General features: G+C 38.3%; 1 protein-coding gene across 4 annotated transcripts; it reads left to right on the top strand.

Moving 5' to 3' along the window:
* The first annotated feature begins 140 nt into the window (after positions 1-140).
* LOC109048371 (uncharacterized protein KIAA2013 homolog) lies at positions 141-11563 on the top strand. Of its 4 annotated transcripts, none has more exons than XM_042762868.1 (4): positions 141-334; positions 561-1657; positions 7415-8268; positions 10723-10923. In XM_042762868.1, the coding sequence occupies exons 2-4, from the start codon at positions 679-681 to the stop codon at positions 10798-10800; spliced, it is 1911 nt and encodes a 636-aa protein (XP_042618802.1). In that variant the 5' UTR covers positions 141-334; positions 561-678; the 3' UTR covers positions 10801-10923. The 4 variants fall into 4 exon arrangements, with proteins under 4 accessions (XP_042618802.1, XP_042618801.1, XP_042618803.1 ...); XM_042762869.1 differs by adding an exon at positions 10953-11563 and having other exon boundaries at positions 142-1657; positions 10723-10783; XM_042762867.1 differs by having other exon boundaries at positions 141-1657.
* Positions 11564-19612: the final 8049 nt, after the last annotated feature.

Below are 19612 nucleotides of genomic sequence, written 5' to 3'. Positions count from 1 at the left end.
TTATATTTGTTGGTGGTGGATGAGTTTTTTTTTTCTAGCTACGTTGCAGTGACGTGACACACGCTGCTAAAGACCGGTCCTAGAACAGCGATTTCAAGCGCTCAGTCCAGCTCGAACTACGACAGGTCTTCGACACTTCCGGTATTTGTACGGCAGCTTGCTGGTTTCCTTCCACAAACAGAGATGTCAGCAGGCTGAGAGGTGACATGTACACACAGCTAACAAAACAGACAAGCGACGTCGAAATAAACTCTCGCAGGAACACGCGGTTACGCGACGCAAACATTGCGTCGAGGCGACAAAGTAAATGCGGAAGCGTGAACGCGCCTTGTAGGTGAGCAGAAATGTGTTGAGTAGCCTGATAACAACAACCACAACACTGCAATAAATGCAAACTCTCTGCAGCTACAAGTTGCTGGTTTTTACACGTTTGGAGTTGTTTTGCACTTATTTGAACGGAAACTCGACACTCAAGTGTTTGCTTCTTTAATGAAGAAGTAGTTTTTCAGCACTCTGTGACAGAAGAAATTATTCAGTCTTTTTTGCGCGTTGCTCTTCAGGTCAAGCTTGATAAGTGAATACTACTATGCCTGTCAGAGCTGTTGGCCACTCCCAGCTTTCACTGCTGTCAGGAAGTCACTGAAGCCTGCTATCGACTGAGGAAAACAGCAGTGGTTTATGTTTAATCCGCCAAAGAGCTCTTGGAGCAAAAGACAGATCATGTGGCTTCAGCAGAGGTTAAAGGGGCTGCCAGGTCTGCTCTCGAGCAGCTGGGCCCGCCGTGTCTTGGTTGGATTACTGCTCTTCCTCATTTTCTACTGGTACTTGAGCTCAGATGGGCTCCTGAGGTTTCTCGGCATGTCCAGGGAGTCTGGAGGAGCGGCGGGGGTTTGTCTGAAGACTGATCTTCACAGGTGGGTGTCGTTGGTGGACCGAGGGGAGGGAGTGGTTCTCACCCCCCAGACCAAAGAAACGGTCCCGTTTGTGGTCGGTAATGGACATTTTCTGGTGGATGTGGACTCTAACAAACTCTGGGTAGCTTCATCTTCACAGCCGGGCTCTGCACCGGTTCACCAAACAGACTACGGGCCGATAGCGCGATTGCAGGTGCCGGGAACGAGCTCGGAAGCCCGGGGAATGATGCTGTGGTACAGAAAAGGCTCTGTTCTGTCCTCCCGGTGCATCCTGACGGCGTCTTCTCACGACTGCATCATCATACGAGAGGAGTTCGTTGCGCATCGCCGTCGACCCAATGTTTATCTTCAGAGAATTCACATATCAAACCCTACAGACCGCCCGGTTTCGATTGACCTGGCCACGGAGTCGCCGTCGTTTCGGAGCGCCGTGGAGAAGATGGAGGAAAAGGAGTTCGTGCTCTTCTCGGGACGGGTGCTCACGGAAAAGAAGGACACCGTGTTGGTGGTGGTGGCCACGAAGAAGCTGAGCTCCAAGATCCAGGTTCCTGCCAAATCTGAATACTCAGAAAACCTGGTGAGCGTGATTCACACCTCGGAGCCCACCGAGGGCGGGAAACTGGACGAGACCCTCGGCAAGCTCAGAGAAGGAGTCAAGAGAGAGATGGTGGATGTCCTCCGAGCCAATGTGGAAGAATTGATGCAAGAGCACCAGCAAGCATGGGTCGATCTCTTCATATCTGGCAAGTTGATTGAGCACACTCTTACATAAAGTGCTATTCGCTTTAATATATATATATATATAAATATATATATATATATATATATATATATCTATATATATATATATATATATATATATATATATATATATATATATATATCAGTATATACATTTTAGGTTCATTCTATGCACCTCAAAAATTTATTTTGTACAGTTCTGAAATAAACCGAAAGCTCACCCAAAAGTGAAAAATTTGTGGAATCATTTACTCAACCTCAAGTTGTTCCAAACCTGTATAAAATTCTTTCTTTTGTTGAACACAAAAGAAGATGTTTTGAAGAATGTTGGTAGCCAAACATTTGCTGGTTGCCATTGACTTGTTTTTTTCCCATACAATGGAAGTCGACGGCCACCAGCAAATGTTTGGCTACCAACATTCTTCAGAATAACGTCTTGTGTGTTCAATAGATGAGAGAAACTTGTATATGTTTGGAATTTTTATTTTTGGGTGAACTATCCCTTTAATTAATCTTTAATATCATGACCAAACAAGTTTTCCTTAATCGTATAAGTATTCAGTGTGTTATGAAAACAAACAGTACATTAGTTTGAACTCAAACCCCACCCCCAGAAAAAAAAGACAAAGAAATATTAAACACTGGAAACTGCCACTAAGCAAATACAAGTATTGAGTGTAATGTAAATTGGCCTTCTCTACCAGCCACTGCACTCTTAAAAATAAAGGTTCCAAAAGGAAAGTTGTGCAGCAATGAACCATAGAAGAACCATTTTCAGTGAACAATTCTTTAAAAGATCAATTTTTTTTAAACATCTAACATTTTCCACTATAAAGAACCTTTTGCACAAAGGAAAGGTTCCATGGATGTTAAAGGTTCTTTTGGAACAAACGATGCCAATAAAGAACCTTTATTTTTAAGTGTGTGCAATATCAGATTGGCCTTTGACAGGTTATGCTGCTGATTGGAAACAACAACACACACTTCTTAAATTCTTCTCGAGTAAGTGCCCTTTATGTGTAAATATATATGCAAACTCTCCATGTGAATCCCATCTGATGCAATTCACTTTATATTATATATTAATAATAGGAAATAGGTTTTGCTTATTATTATTATTCCGAGTATATTTCCTTGTTATACTTTCAGACAAATAAAGACACACCCATCAAAAACACCTGAATGGTTGGTTTTAGGCAGGAGTGTAGGACACAGCTAACAGTACAGAGAAGAGAAGAATCCCACACTGAGCTATAGTTTATAAAATGTCCTTAATATTTATTGACAAAGCAATGTTTTATGTGTTGTATTCGCATCTGCATTCTCTTTTGGCATTCTTTATTTCTTTTTAGTATGGTCAAAAACAAGTAGGACGCAACCTAGCACAGCAACTTTAATCAAAACGAGATTTGAGTCCACTCACAAGGACAGGGACAGATTGCATGTCAAGATAAATTGGGACTAAATGCTATACCACTTTGCACAATAACGGTTTGCTTTACTTTAAGGACAGTAATTGGAAAGTAACTTTAAATGGAAAGTAATTTCTCTCATGAATACAAAAAGTCTCCCTTATATTTTAAATGTTCAAGTTTTATGGCTTAAAAAAAAGCTGTTTAGTTTATGGAGATTTGATCTGAAATGTGTATAAACATTTCACTTGTGCCTTCAAGTGTTTAAAAAGAGGTCAAAGTCCATTCACAAGGCCAGAGACAGTGTAAAAGCAAAGTGAAATGTTATTTTTAATTGAGTTTACTATTTTGTTGTTAGAAAAACACAGAGACACCTACAGTATAATGATTTAATGCTTTGCACATTTATTCAGCTGCACATACATGAGTTGCATGGGACAGTGCAAAAAATATAAGGCAACCTGCAGTCTAAGGCTCAATCCCAATTCTATTTTATACCCCCCAAAAAAAACAAAACACTTTGCACAACAGTACATGTAAGAAATGATCTTCCTTCAGTTTTGTCCACTGGCTGACAGTCTTAGTTTGTGACAGGCTGATACAGATCATGTTGCTGTTGTGATCATTTTGGAATTTTCCTCTGAAATGTGACTTAATTTTTCTGTATTTGGTAATGCCATAAAATTTGGTTTAATTTGTAGGAATTTTGGGAAATATGCAGCTCTAATGCTGTGATAGTAATCACAGTGCAGTAAGAAATGTTCCTCTGTTTCCAGCTCTTTCTGTGAGCACAGTGAACACTGTCTCTGTTCTCGCGGCTGCCATCTCTGTCTGTGTCGTTGACTCTCTATAGCCAGACAGTGATCACTCAGTCTGTATTTTGTAAGTGTTTTTTCTTAATTTGGGATCTTTTACACAGCTCAAGTATTCTGCTGGTTTGTAGTCTCTTTTCAGGTCTGAATACAGCTCCATTTTCTTTTGTACTTTAGTGGCATCTTTTTTTAATAAGCAATGTAATGTTGTTTTTGTAACTGTGTTTTGGTTTGGCCGGATTGTGCTGTGCTGGTTTGAGTGTGGTTTGAGCACCAGCTGTAGAAGTGCACTCTTCTGCAGGTTCTGCTCCTGCCACTGCAGGACTTCAACCTGATAAGAGCTCGGATCACCGCATTTCAGGTGCTGGTGGAATTTCACAACTCTCTTCTGAATACTAATTAATAATGGGTACTGTCCTAATTCCCCTCTCTCTCTCTCTCTCTCTCTCTCTCTCTCTCTCTCACACACACACACTCACACACTATCACTCTTCAAAAAGAAAGAACAAAACAGTGTGTAAACAAACAATTAACACACACAACGTGCAAAACTACGCATTTGAACAGTAAGTGGCAGATTGTTTTATAAAAGTCAGAATTACCTCCTCTTCTAGGTTCACGAAACAGTCATCCATAAAATGCGTTGCTGTTCTGTTGTAAGTAATCTTGATTCCTAAATGCATCTACTTTCGGAAGGCCAAATAAAGTGCTTTTGCTTTCGCCTAGATACACACAGCATCTCCCTGACATGGCTGCTTCAACACTAACTGCAGTTACTGAAACCATGCCTTCTTTCTTTGCGTGAACATTTGGGTGGCATTACGTAAATATTTCCACATAGTGACATAGATATGTGGGGGCGTGTTTGAATGAGCCGTTTTAGGGGGGCGTGGCAGAGTCTTAACTTTGATAAAGAATATCTCTTTGGATTTGAGACTTTAGTCTTTGCAACTTTACAGATCATCTTCATGCACCAACAGCTTTTAACACTTCAAAGAGAAAAGAAAAATTGAAATCACATCATATGACCCCTTTAATTACCGTTCTATATCAATACGCTGCTTACTGACACACACAGCAGCTCACACATCCAGGAGCAAAGAAACTTGTCAACATTGCCCCACGACTTTTATTAATAACAGTTTAAATACTGAATTGCTACATTATATTTTCCAGCAACGAGAGGATAAAATCGCTGTTTTTAAAGTAAACTCACTCTAAAAAGAGAAACACGCATACAAGCAGCTTTCATCTCTCTCTCTGTCTTGCTCTCTTTCAAATTGGCAATTTATAATTACTTGGGGTACTAGCCCTCCTCAATGTCTATGGTGGTTATCGCCCTGATCAGACATGAAAATATGTTGTGGCACTATCGTGCAGTCTGTAATGATATGACGTTTGCAAATTTTAGCAATTTTTTTTTTTTTTTTGCAAACATTTCTTTGAGTAACATTACCGTAAATATGAACTCACGATTGAATATAACAAAACAATTGATTACTTTTTGTTAAAATCTTTATTAATGCTAAACATGCTTACATTTATGTGTCTTTTTGTTCACTTGGGCAGCCATATTGCCGCTGAAGCCGGTTTACGCTGAGATAATTCACACCCCTTCGTTTGAAGTGTGGTCCTGAAAAATCTCCATTTGAAGGGCTATCTGGACCTTCCCCTACCCCATCAACCAAAAGAGAATCAAGACACCCCTACCTCTAGGGAAAAGTGGAAGGGCTAAGGGGTAGAATTGGGATTGGGCCTTTAAGTGTCTTTGCTGTTACTCATTTCATATGTGTTTGCAGGGTTGTAAAAGACTTGAGTAATTTTACTGGATCACTGTACTTAAGTATTATTTTGGGGGATTTGTACTTTATTTCAACTTGAAAAGTACTCATTACATTTTTGCATGTAATTTTTTTCTTACGCACATTAAATGTGGTAAACGGAAGCTCAAACATGCAAGAACCAATGTTTGTCTTTACTCATCAAACACACACAGCTCAGCTTCAGTTGTAACTCAAAAAAGTTAAAGTTGGTAATCAAATCAGAGCTTCCACTGTGTCTGAATGAAGGGATGCTCTAGTGTCTGATCTGAACAGCTAAACAGTCCCTAAACAGCTTATACTACTGTCTCCGCTATTAAAATAGTTCAGTTTTGTATGTAATAGCAAAGTGATTATATTTCATTTAGTTTTTTTATTAAGTTAAGTTTTTTTAGAAAGTTTTTTGGATTTTTTTTTTGTTAAATATAAGTTTTAGTTTTTTTTTTTTTTTTTTTTTTAAAGTAACGACCAAGCGGCCATCGTTAGACAGTGAGCCTATGTTTGATCAATTTAGCCTTCTCAAATCATCATGACTCGCCTAAAATAAAATCTATAGATATAAAACAGTTCAAGCATATAACAATGGTTTAAATGTTAGACCCAGATAAATGTGCGCTATATCCAATAGTTTGTGCGGAGACACTTCAGGACATGGAGACGCCAGCGTGATCACTTGCATTTTTTTTTTCAGTAGATACGCTGTCATTTTTGCACATAAAGGAAAGAGTAATACATCATTTGTAACTGCAAAGGGTCTTTTATTTGTGTGCACTCACAATATCAACAAAACGTTGTGCTTTTATAAAATAAAGAAAACAAACACGATGCGCTTTCTGCATCTCATCATTAACAGGAGTCCAAAATGAACCGAAACTCAGTGAAATCATGCCTCACAGACATGATAAATATATCTATAGAAAGCTTTAAATGATTACTTAACGAAATAAAACAAATCGAAAACAAAAACTATTTCATTATAATCATAATCCGTGAAAATGAACTTCTCTCTAAAGGCGCTTCTAATGAGATGGCGAGTCAGGATCAGCAACTTCATCCTTGCGACACAGACTCAGAAAACACTTGTTTATTAGTAAATAATTCAAATATCTCCTTACTATTTCCCCCGTCACATTTATAGTAATTACTTTTGCCAGTACTTTGCTGCAAGCTTGAGCCTGAACTATGACGTGAAAATTATCCCGAAAGCCCGGCTCGAGGGGCGTAAAAAAGTCGGGGTCTGTCGGGCTCGGGCTGAAATGCAGGGCTCTAGTGTCTGTTGTTGAACCACAGGGAGACTTTCAAAGCTGCGGAGACTTTTTTTCCCCTCGAACGGCTGGTCTCACCGGTGCGACCTCTGATTTTTTTTAGTCGCACTATTGAGAAATTAGGTCGCATGTGCAACCAAATTGGTTACACACTAGAGCCCTGAAATACATTCTTTATAAGCTTTCCATTGAAAAACAGCGATCTCTCATCGATGCTTGAGGCTTTGATCTTTATAATCATATATAGTTTGTCAAGATTAATTTTGTCCTGTTTCATTTAATCTATTCGTAAACATTGACACATCCAAACAAAGAGAGTTCAGTGCGTCGGTGTCCAGGTGCGTGTTAACAGGTTAAGTATAATGTGACTCCTTTAAGGTTTCTTTTCATGTGTTCACTTGATTTAAGAACTCAAAAGGAAATGTTTTAAAGTCCTTTGCTTCTTTACAGGTGTTGAAATCAGAAAGATCACAGACACCCATACTCCGTCCAGTCGTACAGTCAACAACACGCTGTACTACATTCTGTCGACCTCCACAGCGCCCCTCCTGGATCAGAGTCTCACAGCAGAAGAGCACGAACGCCTGGAGTCCAGTCTGAACTACGCTGACCACTGCTTCAGTGGCCACGCCACCATGCACGCCGAGAACCTGTGGCCGGAGCGCCTGACCAATGTGGCTCAGATCCTGCAGCTGGTGAATCTCTGGAACTTGACCTTCCAGAAAAGAGGATGCAAGGTCCTTGTGGCGGCAGGCACTCATGGTATGATGCAAGGCATGGTCCTGAGTTTCGGTGGTCTGCAGTTCACCGAAAACCACCTTCAGTTCCAAGCCGACCCAGATGTTCTTCACAACAGCTACTCTTTGAGGGGTATCCATTACAATAAAGACCTTATCAACCTGGCTGTGCTGCAGGACACTGAGGGCAAGCCCTTCCTGCATGTGTCTGTCAAGCCTCAGGAGAAACCCGTGAAGCTGTACGCCTGTGAGGCCGGTTGCATGAACGAGCCCGTGGAGCTGACCTCGGAGCTGCGAGGCCACACGTTTCCGGTGATGGTGACCCAGCCCATCACGCCTCTGCTGTACATCTCCACTGATCTCACTCATCTGCAGGACCTGAGACACACGATGCACGTCAAGGCCATCTTGGCTCACGAGGACCACATGGCCAAGCAGTACCCAGGACTGCCCTTCCTCTTCTGGTTCAGTGTGGCGTCCCTCATCACGCTTTTCCACCTCTTCCTCTTCAAACTCATCTATAATGAGTACTGCGGGCCTGGAGCAAAGCCGCTCTTCAGGAGTAAGGTATAGCCAAAGACACATGAAAACGAGCTGTTTTTGGGGGTGGGAACTGTGGTGTGTGTGAATCTCCTCTCCCTCTTTTCCTCTCGCTTTCATTCATCTTCTGCCTTGCAAGATATTTTTACCTCTGGAAACTAAGTGACGATAATTGGTTTGGGTAACCCATCAAACTTTTAGTCTGCTGTAATTGGAGGCTCTGGCGTGCTGGAAATAGTTGTCTGCAATCTTCAGTTTGGGTGTTCTTTCTCTATGAACCTCTTGATGAACTGAAAGCACCAGTGCTATAAAAACACTATTCAGTGAGCTCTATTTTTTCCTTGCGGTCAGACACCATTAGAACTGATTTGTGTCCAAAAAAGTATGAAAAAAATATTTATTTTGTTTTATATGAAATGCTATTCCGCTTTGCAGAATAACCATTGAAGGACAGTTTTTTGAATGTAATTTATCTTGTGACTTTCAGCAGACTTTCCCATCTTTTATATGTAGTTTTACAGCTCAAGAAAATCTGTTTAGAGTATTTAATTCATTTTTTTTTTTTGATGGGAATGTAGCAGGTGAGGGGTCAAATTTTATTTGTTCTGAAATTCGTGTGTAAACATTTCACTGGTGCCTTCAAGTCTTTCTTCTTCCATGTTGGTTTAAGGGGTTTTGTTTCTTTGAAATCTGCTTTCTGCAAAGTATTTTTTTCTTTGTTTGTTTTTACAATCTGGGGGTCTTATGCAGGGGTCTTATGTTTCATCTAAATGTGCTTTTTGAACTTTGAATATCTTGTTGTTGGTGTGGTGAGGTGAAATTTGAATTTCAATTTGAACCCAAATGCATCAACTTTTTTTCATTGATCACATTCATCCACCATACAGTCACATAAGTCAGAAGGTAATGTGAGTACTGATGGTGGTTTTCTTTTGATGACATTCCTGAGAGCAGTTAACATAAACTGATAGCAGTCCTCAAAAACAAGTTCATTTCACCACAAAATTACAAGAAAATAAGAAATTACATTTTGCTTAAAAATTAAGCCTTTTTAAAGACCATTGTGAAACCTTTACAATATAACTATTTTAATTGTATTAGAAATGTAAATGTATTAGAAATAATTATTTTGTTATGCTTATACTGTGCTGATTTTAATTTAGTAGAAAACCATTGTGTTACTGTATTTGTCTTTACGGTAATGCAGTACAAGATATACAGCACTGAGAATCTAATAAAAATCCAAACTTACAATAATAGGAATTACAAAACTATTTCACAAAAAGGCTTTATTTTATGTGCAAAATGCTTATTTTTTTTATAAATATAAATGTCCCCAAACACAGTTTTTTTTTTTTTTTTTTTTTTTTGTGAGATTCACCAAGTCTAAACAGGTTTAGGTGTTGATATATGAAAAGACATGCTAAATGAATCATGTCGGTTCCCTGGTTAGAGCACAAAATGAGATGAGACAGTTGAAAAGGCACTACTTGCTTATTATTAAGCATGTACCACTCTTGTAATGTTTAAACGGACAAATACAGTTTCACACAGTCTGATCTGTATTCATATCACTGCTGCATATTATGCACTGATGCACCGCTACTACTCCGTTAGACGTCTGCCATCAGTTATGAATACCTAAGTTAAACAAGCTCACAGAAAATGCTCATTTTTCCATTTATTATTTACATGTTATTGTTAATGTGAAGAATCTGCACTGTTTGCCGTGTGGGTCTCAAAAGTTCCTTCTCATATTGGAGTGATCAAAAGTGATCTTTTTTTTTCAGTTTTGCATTTGTTTGAATTCTGATGTGTTTTTATTAAATTAACAAATCAAGAGTTAGACAACATGCTGTTATTGTGACGTTCATTCACAATGTTTGTGATTGTTCATTCACATTTGCATAATCTGGGGTCGTACAATAAAACCTGTTAAATAGCATTAGTGATGCGAAATGAGTACATCATATGAGTTGCCTTAAAATGTGTCTCCTAAGGCATCTTTACACTGCCAAGTTAAGGCTGCTCTGTGCCTGCTCAAATTTTGTGTTAAGGTGCAGTGCCCTGCAATGAAGCCTGCTCTGACCCTCCTCGGCCCATAACAGCATACAGTTGAAATTGCTGTGGAAATGCAATTATGCCACCTCTGAGCAGCATTTAACAGTCTGTATAAAGACACCTAAATGCCACTTCAGAAGCACTTCTGTGCCACCTTAGCAGTGTTAGTTTGTCACTAGTGTGTGTAACATGCTTGCTTAAAGGTATTTTTTTTTTATTAGTGGACGCAATAAATTATATGTTTTAGCTTTGAAATGGCAACTCAAATGAGTAAAATCATTTCCCAAAGGGAGTAAGAGTAAACAACATTTTACTTAATTTTTGATTCAACTTAGTCATAGCTGGAATTCACACACTGGACACCAATGGCGTCAATCCTAATGCCTTCGTTCTGTTAATTTGTCAACACTTTGCAATTAGCTTGGACTCATACTGAGGGCAAATAAGGAAACAGATCCACTGGATGGAGTAAATTCAACAGGTGAAAAATATGAATGAAATAATAAATGTAATAAATCCTTTCTATTCATATCCCTTTGATATGGTTTGAAATACACATTTTATTTCCACAAAAAAAAAAATTGTAACACAAAAAAAGTTTTCCCCCATCATAAATATGAATATTTACACTTTATTTGTTATTTCAACAGGATGATGTTACTGTCTGAAGCCTAATCCAGTGTGCAGAAACATTAAATAATGCTCTATCTCTGGATGTCCTCTCAGGATTGATTTTAATCACTGGACTCGTACCTATGTATTTAATACATGTTTTCCAATTTGCTATGTGAATTTAATTATGAGTGTTATCTGAATGAACATTATCTGATTTTGGTTTAAGATTATGTAAGTTAAAATATGAAGACTCTTTAAAGTTGCCCAACATGTGCAAATTAGTGATAAAATATCAACAATTATGAAGGATCCAAATAAGACCTGTATCAATTTATTCTTTTATCTTATAAACAAGCATAATAATACAATCTTAATTGAAACAAACTCAAATATGCAGCTCATAAACACTGATTTTATGTGAATGAAAAAAAAAAACTACTTCTAAAATCACAATGAAATGGAAGTAGATTAGAGCTTTTCTTCTGTATCGTGGCGAACATCTAGTGTAACCAATTATTAAAAAAAAATATATGGATTAGTGATTGGGGAAAAATGAGTGGAGTAGTGTGGAAGACGTCACCTTATTTTTACTGCAAGAATAAGCATTTTGATGATGAGGTCCAAAAAATAAAAAAAGATAAATGGATAAAAATCGGCTAATTGAATCTATGTCAATAGTAGAAATACTGAGCCTTATTAAAGGGGTCATATGATGCTGCTAAAGAAAACATTATTTTGTGTATTTGGTGTAATGAAATATGTTTATGCGGTTTAAGGTGAAAAAACACATTATTTTCCACATACTGTACATTATTGTTTCTCCTCTATGCCCTGCCTTCTGAAACCCGTCGATTTTCACAAGGCTCATCTCTCTGAAAAGCGCGGTGTGCTGTGATTGGCCAGCTATTGGCCGAATGTCTCAAGCCTGTGATGGAAATGTTACACCTCTTAACATATTGTGAAGCCTTGTCCGGCCCGAGCGATGAGACAAAAACATGAAACCCATTATAAACGTCATATAGACATGATTTCTAGTCGTGGTTTTTTTTTTTTTTTTTTGAGAAGCAAAAACAACGTAGTTAGGCTTTCTCAACGAAACAATGTCACACATGCCTTGAGTGAGCAGAAGGCAGAGGCCTAGAGTGAGCCGCGGCCGGCTTGAATGAGCAGAGGCGGCCGGCTTGAGAACGGTGCGGCAGGCGGAATCTACGAAGGAGCGTACCTTGGTCTTGCAGCAACCACATGTGATGACCCCGGACTGGACCCCACTTCGTCCACAATGAAAGCCGATTCGGCAATCCACAGTGCAAAGTTGCAGCAACCACACAGCGACCAGCACGGATCAGCTCCAGGCATGACAGAGTGGATATCGTCCTCTTTTGGAAGGCCAAACAAAGTGGTTTCGCTTTCACAGTGAAACACACAGCGTCTATACGACACGGCGGCGGCGACTACAATGAGAATAAAAGGTATGACTTCTTTCTTTGCATGAACTTCTGGGCGGCGTTATGCAAATCTTCCCACATACTGACGTAGAGATGAGGGGTCGTGTTAGAACCAGGCGTTTCAGGAGGGTGTGGACGAGTATTAACTTTTATAAAGAATATCTCTTTGGATTTGAGACTTTAGTCTTTGCAACTTCACAGATCTTCTTTATTCACCAAGAGCTTGTAACACTCCAAAGAGAAAGGTAAATTTGAAATCACATCATATGACCCCTTTAAGATAGCTGAGAAGAGGGAATATTGTTGTTTTTATTTAAACAATCAGCATTGAGCATCACAGATTCAAGCCTGTTTACTGTATACTTAATCACATGCAATATAGAAGGCAAAACAGCATGTCACTGCAACCCTCTACATCTACAAACACTAAACATAACGTGCAGAATTGATGCGATACATGTAAACGATATTCTTTGTTGTATTTTCCTGTAAAAATAACAGAGTTCCTTTGGAACTCTTCAGCTTTTAAGAACTGCCGGGTTTTGCAGTAGTGGGGAGAACAAATCCACAAAAGACAATCTCATTGGCTGTTTTGATTTCAGCAAATCAGTTCGAGCAAACGCATAATTTTTTTCCAATTTTTTTTTACAGGAACACTGCTAGACCAAAAAAAGCACCAGTCCTAAGTTCAGATAAAATTATTAATTTGCAATCATACATGGTTACCAAGTTTTAATTCTAATTACTAAACTTCTATTATTAAATAATACTTGACTATCATATTATGATGCTTGACTGCTTGATTGGCTGTTGTTAAGAGTGTACTTTTTTAGATATTTAAAAAGCTGTGCCATTTTACAAACATTACAAACAAACAGTTATGAGAAAATGAACTGCTGGCCTTCCCCAACCAGTCACAGTCATTTTCCAACGATTACAAAAGTGCACAAACATTGTAAAGGTTGTAGGAGTGAACTGTTTTTATAGTCTGGAGGTGCTGGAGCTCTAGATAAGATTTAACGTAAAAAAAAAAAAAAAAAAAAACATTATTTCTCGAAGACAGTTAGCACAGGTGTGATGTAGTAAGTAGAAGACCTCTCTCCATCTTTGTCAGCACTTCCTTCATCACTGAAATGAGGACAGTCCTCCACAGGATTGTTAACATCACCTCCCTGGACAAGTGTTTCTTACCCTGTAGGAGCCAAAATGTGATTATTTCACCACGAGAGGGCGATGTGCACTGTGGTGAGTGGATGTAGGTCACCTGTTCACATATTCAAGTTCACATATTAACCTTCCCTTGAAGATGTATTGAACAGGTATGGGTGAACATATGATTCTTAGCTCCACATGCTTTTATTGTAAATGTTGTTTGTTCATTAAATTAACCAGTCAAGAAATGGACATGTCTTTGTGGACATTGTTTATACCAACCTTGAGTTGAGTAAACAACAATTACCACCCTGCCAAGACTTATAGGAAAGCAACTTCACACCCTTTACTTCTTTATTTGGCTTCTGCAAAAGCAGAAACCCACATGTAAAAACTGATAATGAATGAATTTTCTGTTTACAGTGTTTACTTCTGGTTTATCATTCAGAAGTAGAAGAATCCTTATGAACATTAGTAATAGAAATAGTTCACTTAAAAACTGTAAAAATGCTACCGTAAAATGGGTTAATAATACTATTAAGAGGCTCACCGACTGCCAAACTGTAATAAATGATTTAATTGGGAAAATTATTTAGAGATGCCATTATTTCTGGCATGGATGGACAAAAACATTTTAATTAGCTTAGGTTGGCGATGCGGGGCCTTTTTTACTCTGTATGTCACTTTAATTGTAAACCATAATAATAAAAAAAACATTAAAACCTACAAAATATTAATACGATTCAACATGTAGTGCCTATATTTAATGAAATAAAAATGAAAAAAATTTAAATGCAGAACCGTGCACAATCTAGCGGCTAATGTTGTCCACAACACATTGCATGGTTGTATGTGGATTCGATTACAACTACAAGTGTGCTGCACAAGTCCTGAAAAGTGAAGCCAAAAGGTTTCAATCACCTCAGTATAGGTCATAAACCCCGCCCTCTCCATGTAATCTAATGGGATGCGAGACAATTTTAAATTACACTTCAAATATATATATATATTTTTTTAAGATGTTTTTTGTCATTTTATGAAGTTTTTATCACGCTGATGTAAGTTCAAATGTCAAGTTTTTCAAAATAAGTTTGGTTTGGTAAGACGCAACCAACAAATGCACTGAGTAGCGCTGTCATCAGAAATCACCCTTAGCAGATGAAAGAATAGTATGACAAAAATATTGGTTTCCTCAGCGGACATTCAAACTAATGTTTTATCTATGAGATTGAGCTGAAGAATGAATGCTGTATCAGATGCAGGGAATCACAATTAAATTACTTAAATTATTGTCCCTGGATCAGTAGGATACTCTTGTAATAAAGTAGCGGTGGTAGCAGAGAGATTTTAAGTATCAATTTCTGCTTTAAAATATGCAATCTAATCCTGTTTACATGAAATAAACCTGCTCCTGAGCAGGTTTAAGCTTAAGGACCGAAGCTCAAGGTCCAGGATGAGCTTCGAAGAACCAAATAATCCAAGATCTTGCCAAATCGTCAACAATCAAATCCAGCTAAATGAGTTAGCGACGTACGAAGAACGGGCCCCTGGCATGCATGGCAGTGTTTGCATTGAAATATTTGTGTACATAGGGCCTATTTACATTTGTGACTTTATGTGTTTTTGCTGATAAGATTGTTATATGACTTGTTACAACTGTTCCATTTACACTTGTGTTTCCGAAAAAAAAAAGAAAGAAAAAAGAATATAAATATGATCTTCAATTCCTGCACTACATGCAAATTCAACAGGGTTCCGAAAGCAACAGATATGTGCTGCATTTTATTCATCATGCTTTCAAGATAAAAGACGGCAATAGAAGAGTGAGCACTGTTGAGATTGAATTATTATTTGTCTTTTCTATCATACTGACTCTATGAGCCTGTCCCAATACCCACATTTGTGGTCTTAGTCACTTGAGAGCGCGCATGTGGTAGGAAGTGTGTGTGTGTGTGTGTGTGTATGCGCTTAAAAATGCAAAAGTTCAGTGCTCTAAACACACGAAATCCACACTATGTTTAATAGCGCTTTGGAGCACTATTTGAGGCCTGTCCCATTATTCATCATGTTCAGGAAATCACGATTGCGTTAATGTGCCCGGAAATTGTGAGATATTGAGGAAACATTTGCATGTTAAGTTCAATTAATTATATAATATGTGTAAAAGTAAAGTGTTGCACATTTTATTGGTGCAGAGATGAGTGTGTATTTAGAAAAACATTTGCAACTGCTTCTTATCACTTAATTAGAAGCACCACAATTAAATGGTGTCATACATTGGGACAACTGAGCAGAAATGTATAAATTTATTAAGCACAGTGTACAAATTTATATAATTTGTATATATAATTATACACTGGTGGGTGTGGCTACACCTCAAAGGATGGCTTTCTTGGAAGAAAGCGAGAATAGAAAGGAAGGCGAGGCAATGAAGTTTAATCTGCGGAGTGAAGAAAGAAGAGAGGAGCAAATGTAGATACAGAAAGTTTTAAAATATGGACACAATTAAAGTTCTTTTAAAGTGTTTAGAGAACATAGAAAAAAGGCTGCTTACCTAAAATGGCTTTATTCTATGGCTCTAAAATGGTCCCCTTATTCAATTTCTGTTAGCCTATTTGTTGTTGCATTTGTTATAGTCATGTTTGTTATATCAGTCAGATGAGTTAATTTTCATCAATATTCAAAGTATTATTATATTCAGATTTCATCATATTTTGTTGTTCTGAATTATACAGTACACATGAATTAAGTTAACTGATGCATTTTTCTCAAAGCATAGGTTATATGTTTTTGGGTTTGTTATGTTTTGATACATTATGTTTGATCATATGTGTTAATAAATCATGTGTTTTTTATAATTAAGATACAGGATAAATTGGATATGGCCCACTTTAGTGCATGAAGTGCATGATCTCAGAATGCTTATTGGTATATACCTGCAAATAACACATTATATGAACTGTAATCAGATTGATATATTATAGCTGGACCTTAAAGTTACCAAAAGTAATGAAGAAAAGAAAAAAAACATATAGGTATCTCAGTTACATGTTTAACAAAAAGTGGCCCACTTTACTTGTGTTTCCCCAAATGAAACATTCTACACTCTTGTGTTCTTCATGCCCACTTGTGCATATTTGGGCCGAATACAGGAAATACGTCATATACTGTAGATAGACAAGTGCTTAAGTAGAAATACCACAAGTGTGGTTATTACTTCCTTTTTATAAAAAGCAAAAAAAGAATCAGTGATAAATAAAGAGCAAAGATAAGCACTTAATGGAGTTTTGAGAACAGATCTTTTTGATTATTGTAGTTATTTATTTTTCTTTTCTCAAGTTTAGATTACTAGAGCTCAAATAGTGAAAATGGATTCACTAAATGTAGAAGAACTTTCTTGCCCTGTATGCACTGAAATTGTAAAGCTCCTGTTTTATTATCATGTGGTCACAATGTCTGTAAAGAGTGTCTTCAACTGTTGTGGAGGACCAAGGAAACTCAGAAGTGTCCTGTCTGTGGGAGAACATCCTCAAAAAATCCTTTCTGTAATCCTGTGTTAAAAACATTGTGCAAGTCATCCCTGAAGGAGAGAAACTAGAGCCGTTCTCATGGGTCTGTTGTAACTTGCGTCTCATTCCCCTCAGGGAACCATGGTTACATACATAACCTAGAGACATTCCCCTTCAGGGAACATGTGCTGCATCAGAAACACTTTGGTAATGGCACTACCCACTTTGCCATGCTGTCAATGTCTGTCTAGATTGAAATCATGGCGAGCACAGCTGAGACAGAACCACTTGAGAGTCTGGAGTGGTACCCAAATCTAGATTGTAAAATCTAACAAATGTGAGCAGAAACGACCAGCCGACGTATCACACACATCTTGCAGGGAAAGCCCTGAGAAAAGTTCTCCTTAGTTCTCCTGTTCTGGATCCCTGAACAGGGAAGAAAAGAAAATCCTCAAAGCATCATGAAGGAAACATGTTTCCAAAGGGTTTTCTTCCTAATGACTGGCCACCCAAATGGGTGTGGTAAACGGCTATGGCAGCCAATTACACCCTTAAGGTGTAGGGGGTCAACTCTGCAGAGAACCGTACCTGCAAGAATCAATCAATCATTAAAATAATTCAATATGCAGAAGCCCTGGAGTCCCAGAGGAGCCAGTGTTGCATCCATACATTTGGTGAAAGTGCGGGTTGACAGTGTAAGCCCGAAAGGAAGAACCAGAATATTGGAATGATGTGCCCCCAAAAGGAAACCTCAGGAACGTCCAGTGATGTGGAAGGATGGAGCATGGACGAATGTGTCTTCTATGATGACCAACCAGTCCGTGGTTCTGATTTGAGTCGTGGCCTGTTGCAATGTCGGAATGTTGAATGTGAACATTTTGACAGAATGATTCAGTTGCGTAGACCTAAAATCGGATGCAAGCCTCCCATACTTCCTTGTAATGATGAAGTACGGGATGTAGAACCCAGACACTCTCGAGGGAGGAGGAACATGTTCTGTGGCCTCCTTGCTCATGAGAGCACCTACTTCCTGTTTAGGGGTGGGACGGTTCGTGGAAAAAAATCGAACTGTACGGTTCTCCACACACGGTTCAGCACGCGCTAGGACCACGGTTCAACTTAAATCTGACAACGCATCTGTAATAGGCTATGGTTTTTTATAAATAACATGTAAAAGAAAAACAGGGTTTGGCTAATGTATGTTTCTGTTGATGGATGCGCAGTCTGGCTTCCCAGTACATTACAACAACAGCGATTAGAAAAAAAAAAAAAAAAAGAACCTGGACAAACCATACACTCTTGTTCAATGCGAATGCTGTGTGCTGGAATATGAGCAGTCATTTATTCCGTCATCACCCGGGTGCTGATAGCGCGCGCACAGGAGAGACCTGAACAGCACACTTTGATTTTTGTTTTTGTTTTTTAATTTTTTATTATTTGACAGTTTGATATTTTTGTTGCCAGAGGATGCGAGCTTGTGCGAGCAGTGAGAAGATTTGTGCATGCGCTTATGCGAAGCGCACAAACCCGCGTCTCAGAACATGCGCAAATATTAAGCTCTCTCTGAAGAATTGTGTTTGAATGGACAAATTCACAGGAAAATTATTTCAAAAAGTCTGTCTTGGTAAGTAGCCTATCCTATAGCAGACATAGCTGGCTGAACATACTGGATCAGTACAATGGATCAGTGCATTCTCTTAAAGTGACAGTCTTAATATTAATCAAACAGCAACAACAAATAAATCACTCACTGCTCTTGATTGAATAGCTTTTGTAACTTTAATAAAGATTAATCTTTAATTTATAGTCAAATATGCAATGCTGTATAGCATTTGATTACTTTATTCAATTTCTGTACCTAAAAACTAATGCTAGACCTACCTAAACAAACCTGAAAAATCACTGTTTATTTTATTTGTATCTTTACTCTTTTGTATTTATTTGTGCTGTTGCTTGTAGGTAGATAAAATATTCTTTTTTTCTTTATTTTTATTTGAAAGTATAGTTTTTACATAAAAATAGCACATACCAAACCATACTGAAATTTTACATAAAAATAGCACATAATTAAAGATATTTCATTGACTTGATTGCAAATGATTGCACAGATATTATTTAAACTGACCTGAGCTGCATGATGACATCACTGAATTCATTGATGAACTTCCTTTTACTGTCATTTTGCATTATTGACACAATGTTTTCCTTATTAATGTTGTTCAGCTGCTTTGACACAAAATGTTTTGTTTAAAGTGCTATATAAATAAAGGTGACTTGACTTGACCTGCAGGACCCATTGAGACACATTCGAAGTTTCCAGGCTACTAAGAGGTCTACTAAGAGAACCAGTCTCTCAAGACTGGCCTCTGGTGTATTTAAAGTGGTCAGTTTGGCACCCTGAAGCAGATGACCGCCAGCTACCAACCAAACTGGCTGGTCTGATAACCCCCTTTGAAGTTGCATGCCTCCCAGAGCCACAATGTTTCTGGGTGGACACTGAGAGCTAAACTTGCTGGAGACCACTGTGCCCCGAAGCACCAGAGTTGGTGAGGTTAACAGACCAGTCCCATGAGGGCACTGATGAGAAAT

This window comes from Cyprinus carpio, chromosome A8, assembly GCF_018340385.1.
Source record: "Cyprinus carpio isolate SPL01 chromosome A8, ASM1834038v1, whole genome shotgun sequence".
Lineage (NCBI taxonomy): Eukaryota > Metazoa > Chordata > Actinopteri > Cypriniformes > Cyprinidae > Cyprinus > Cyprinus carpio.
Note: the sequence above shows the minus strand (reverse complement) of the source record. Positions and strands in the feature narration are given on the sequence as shown.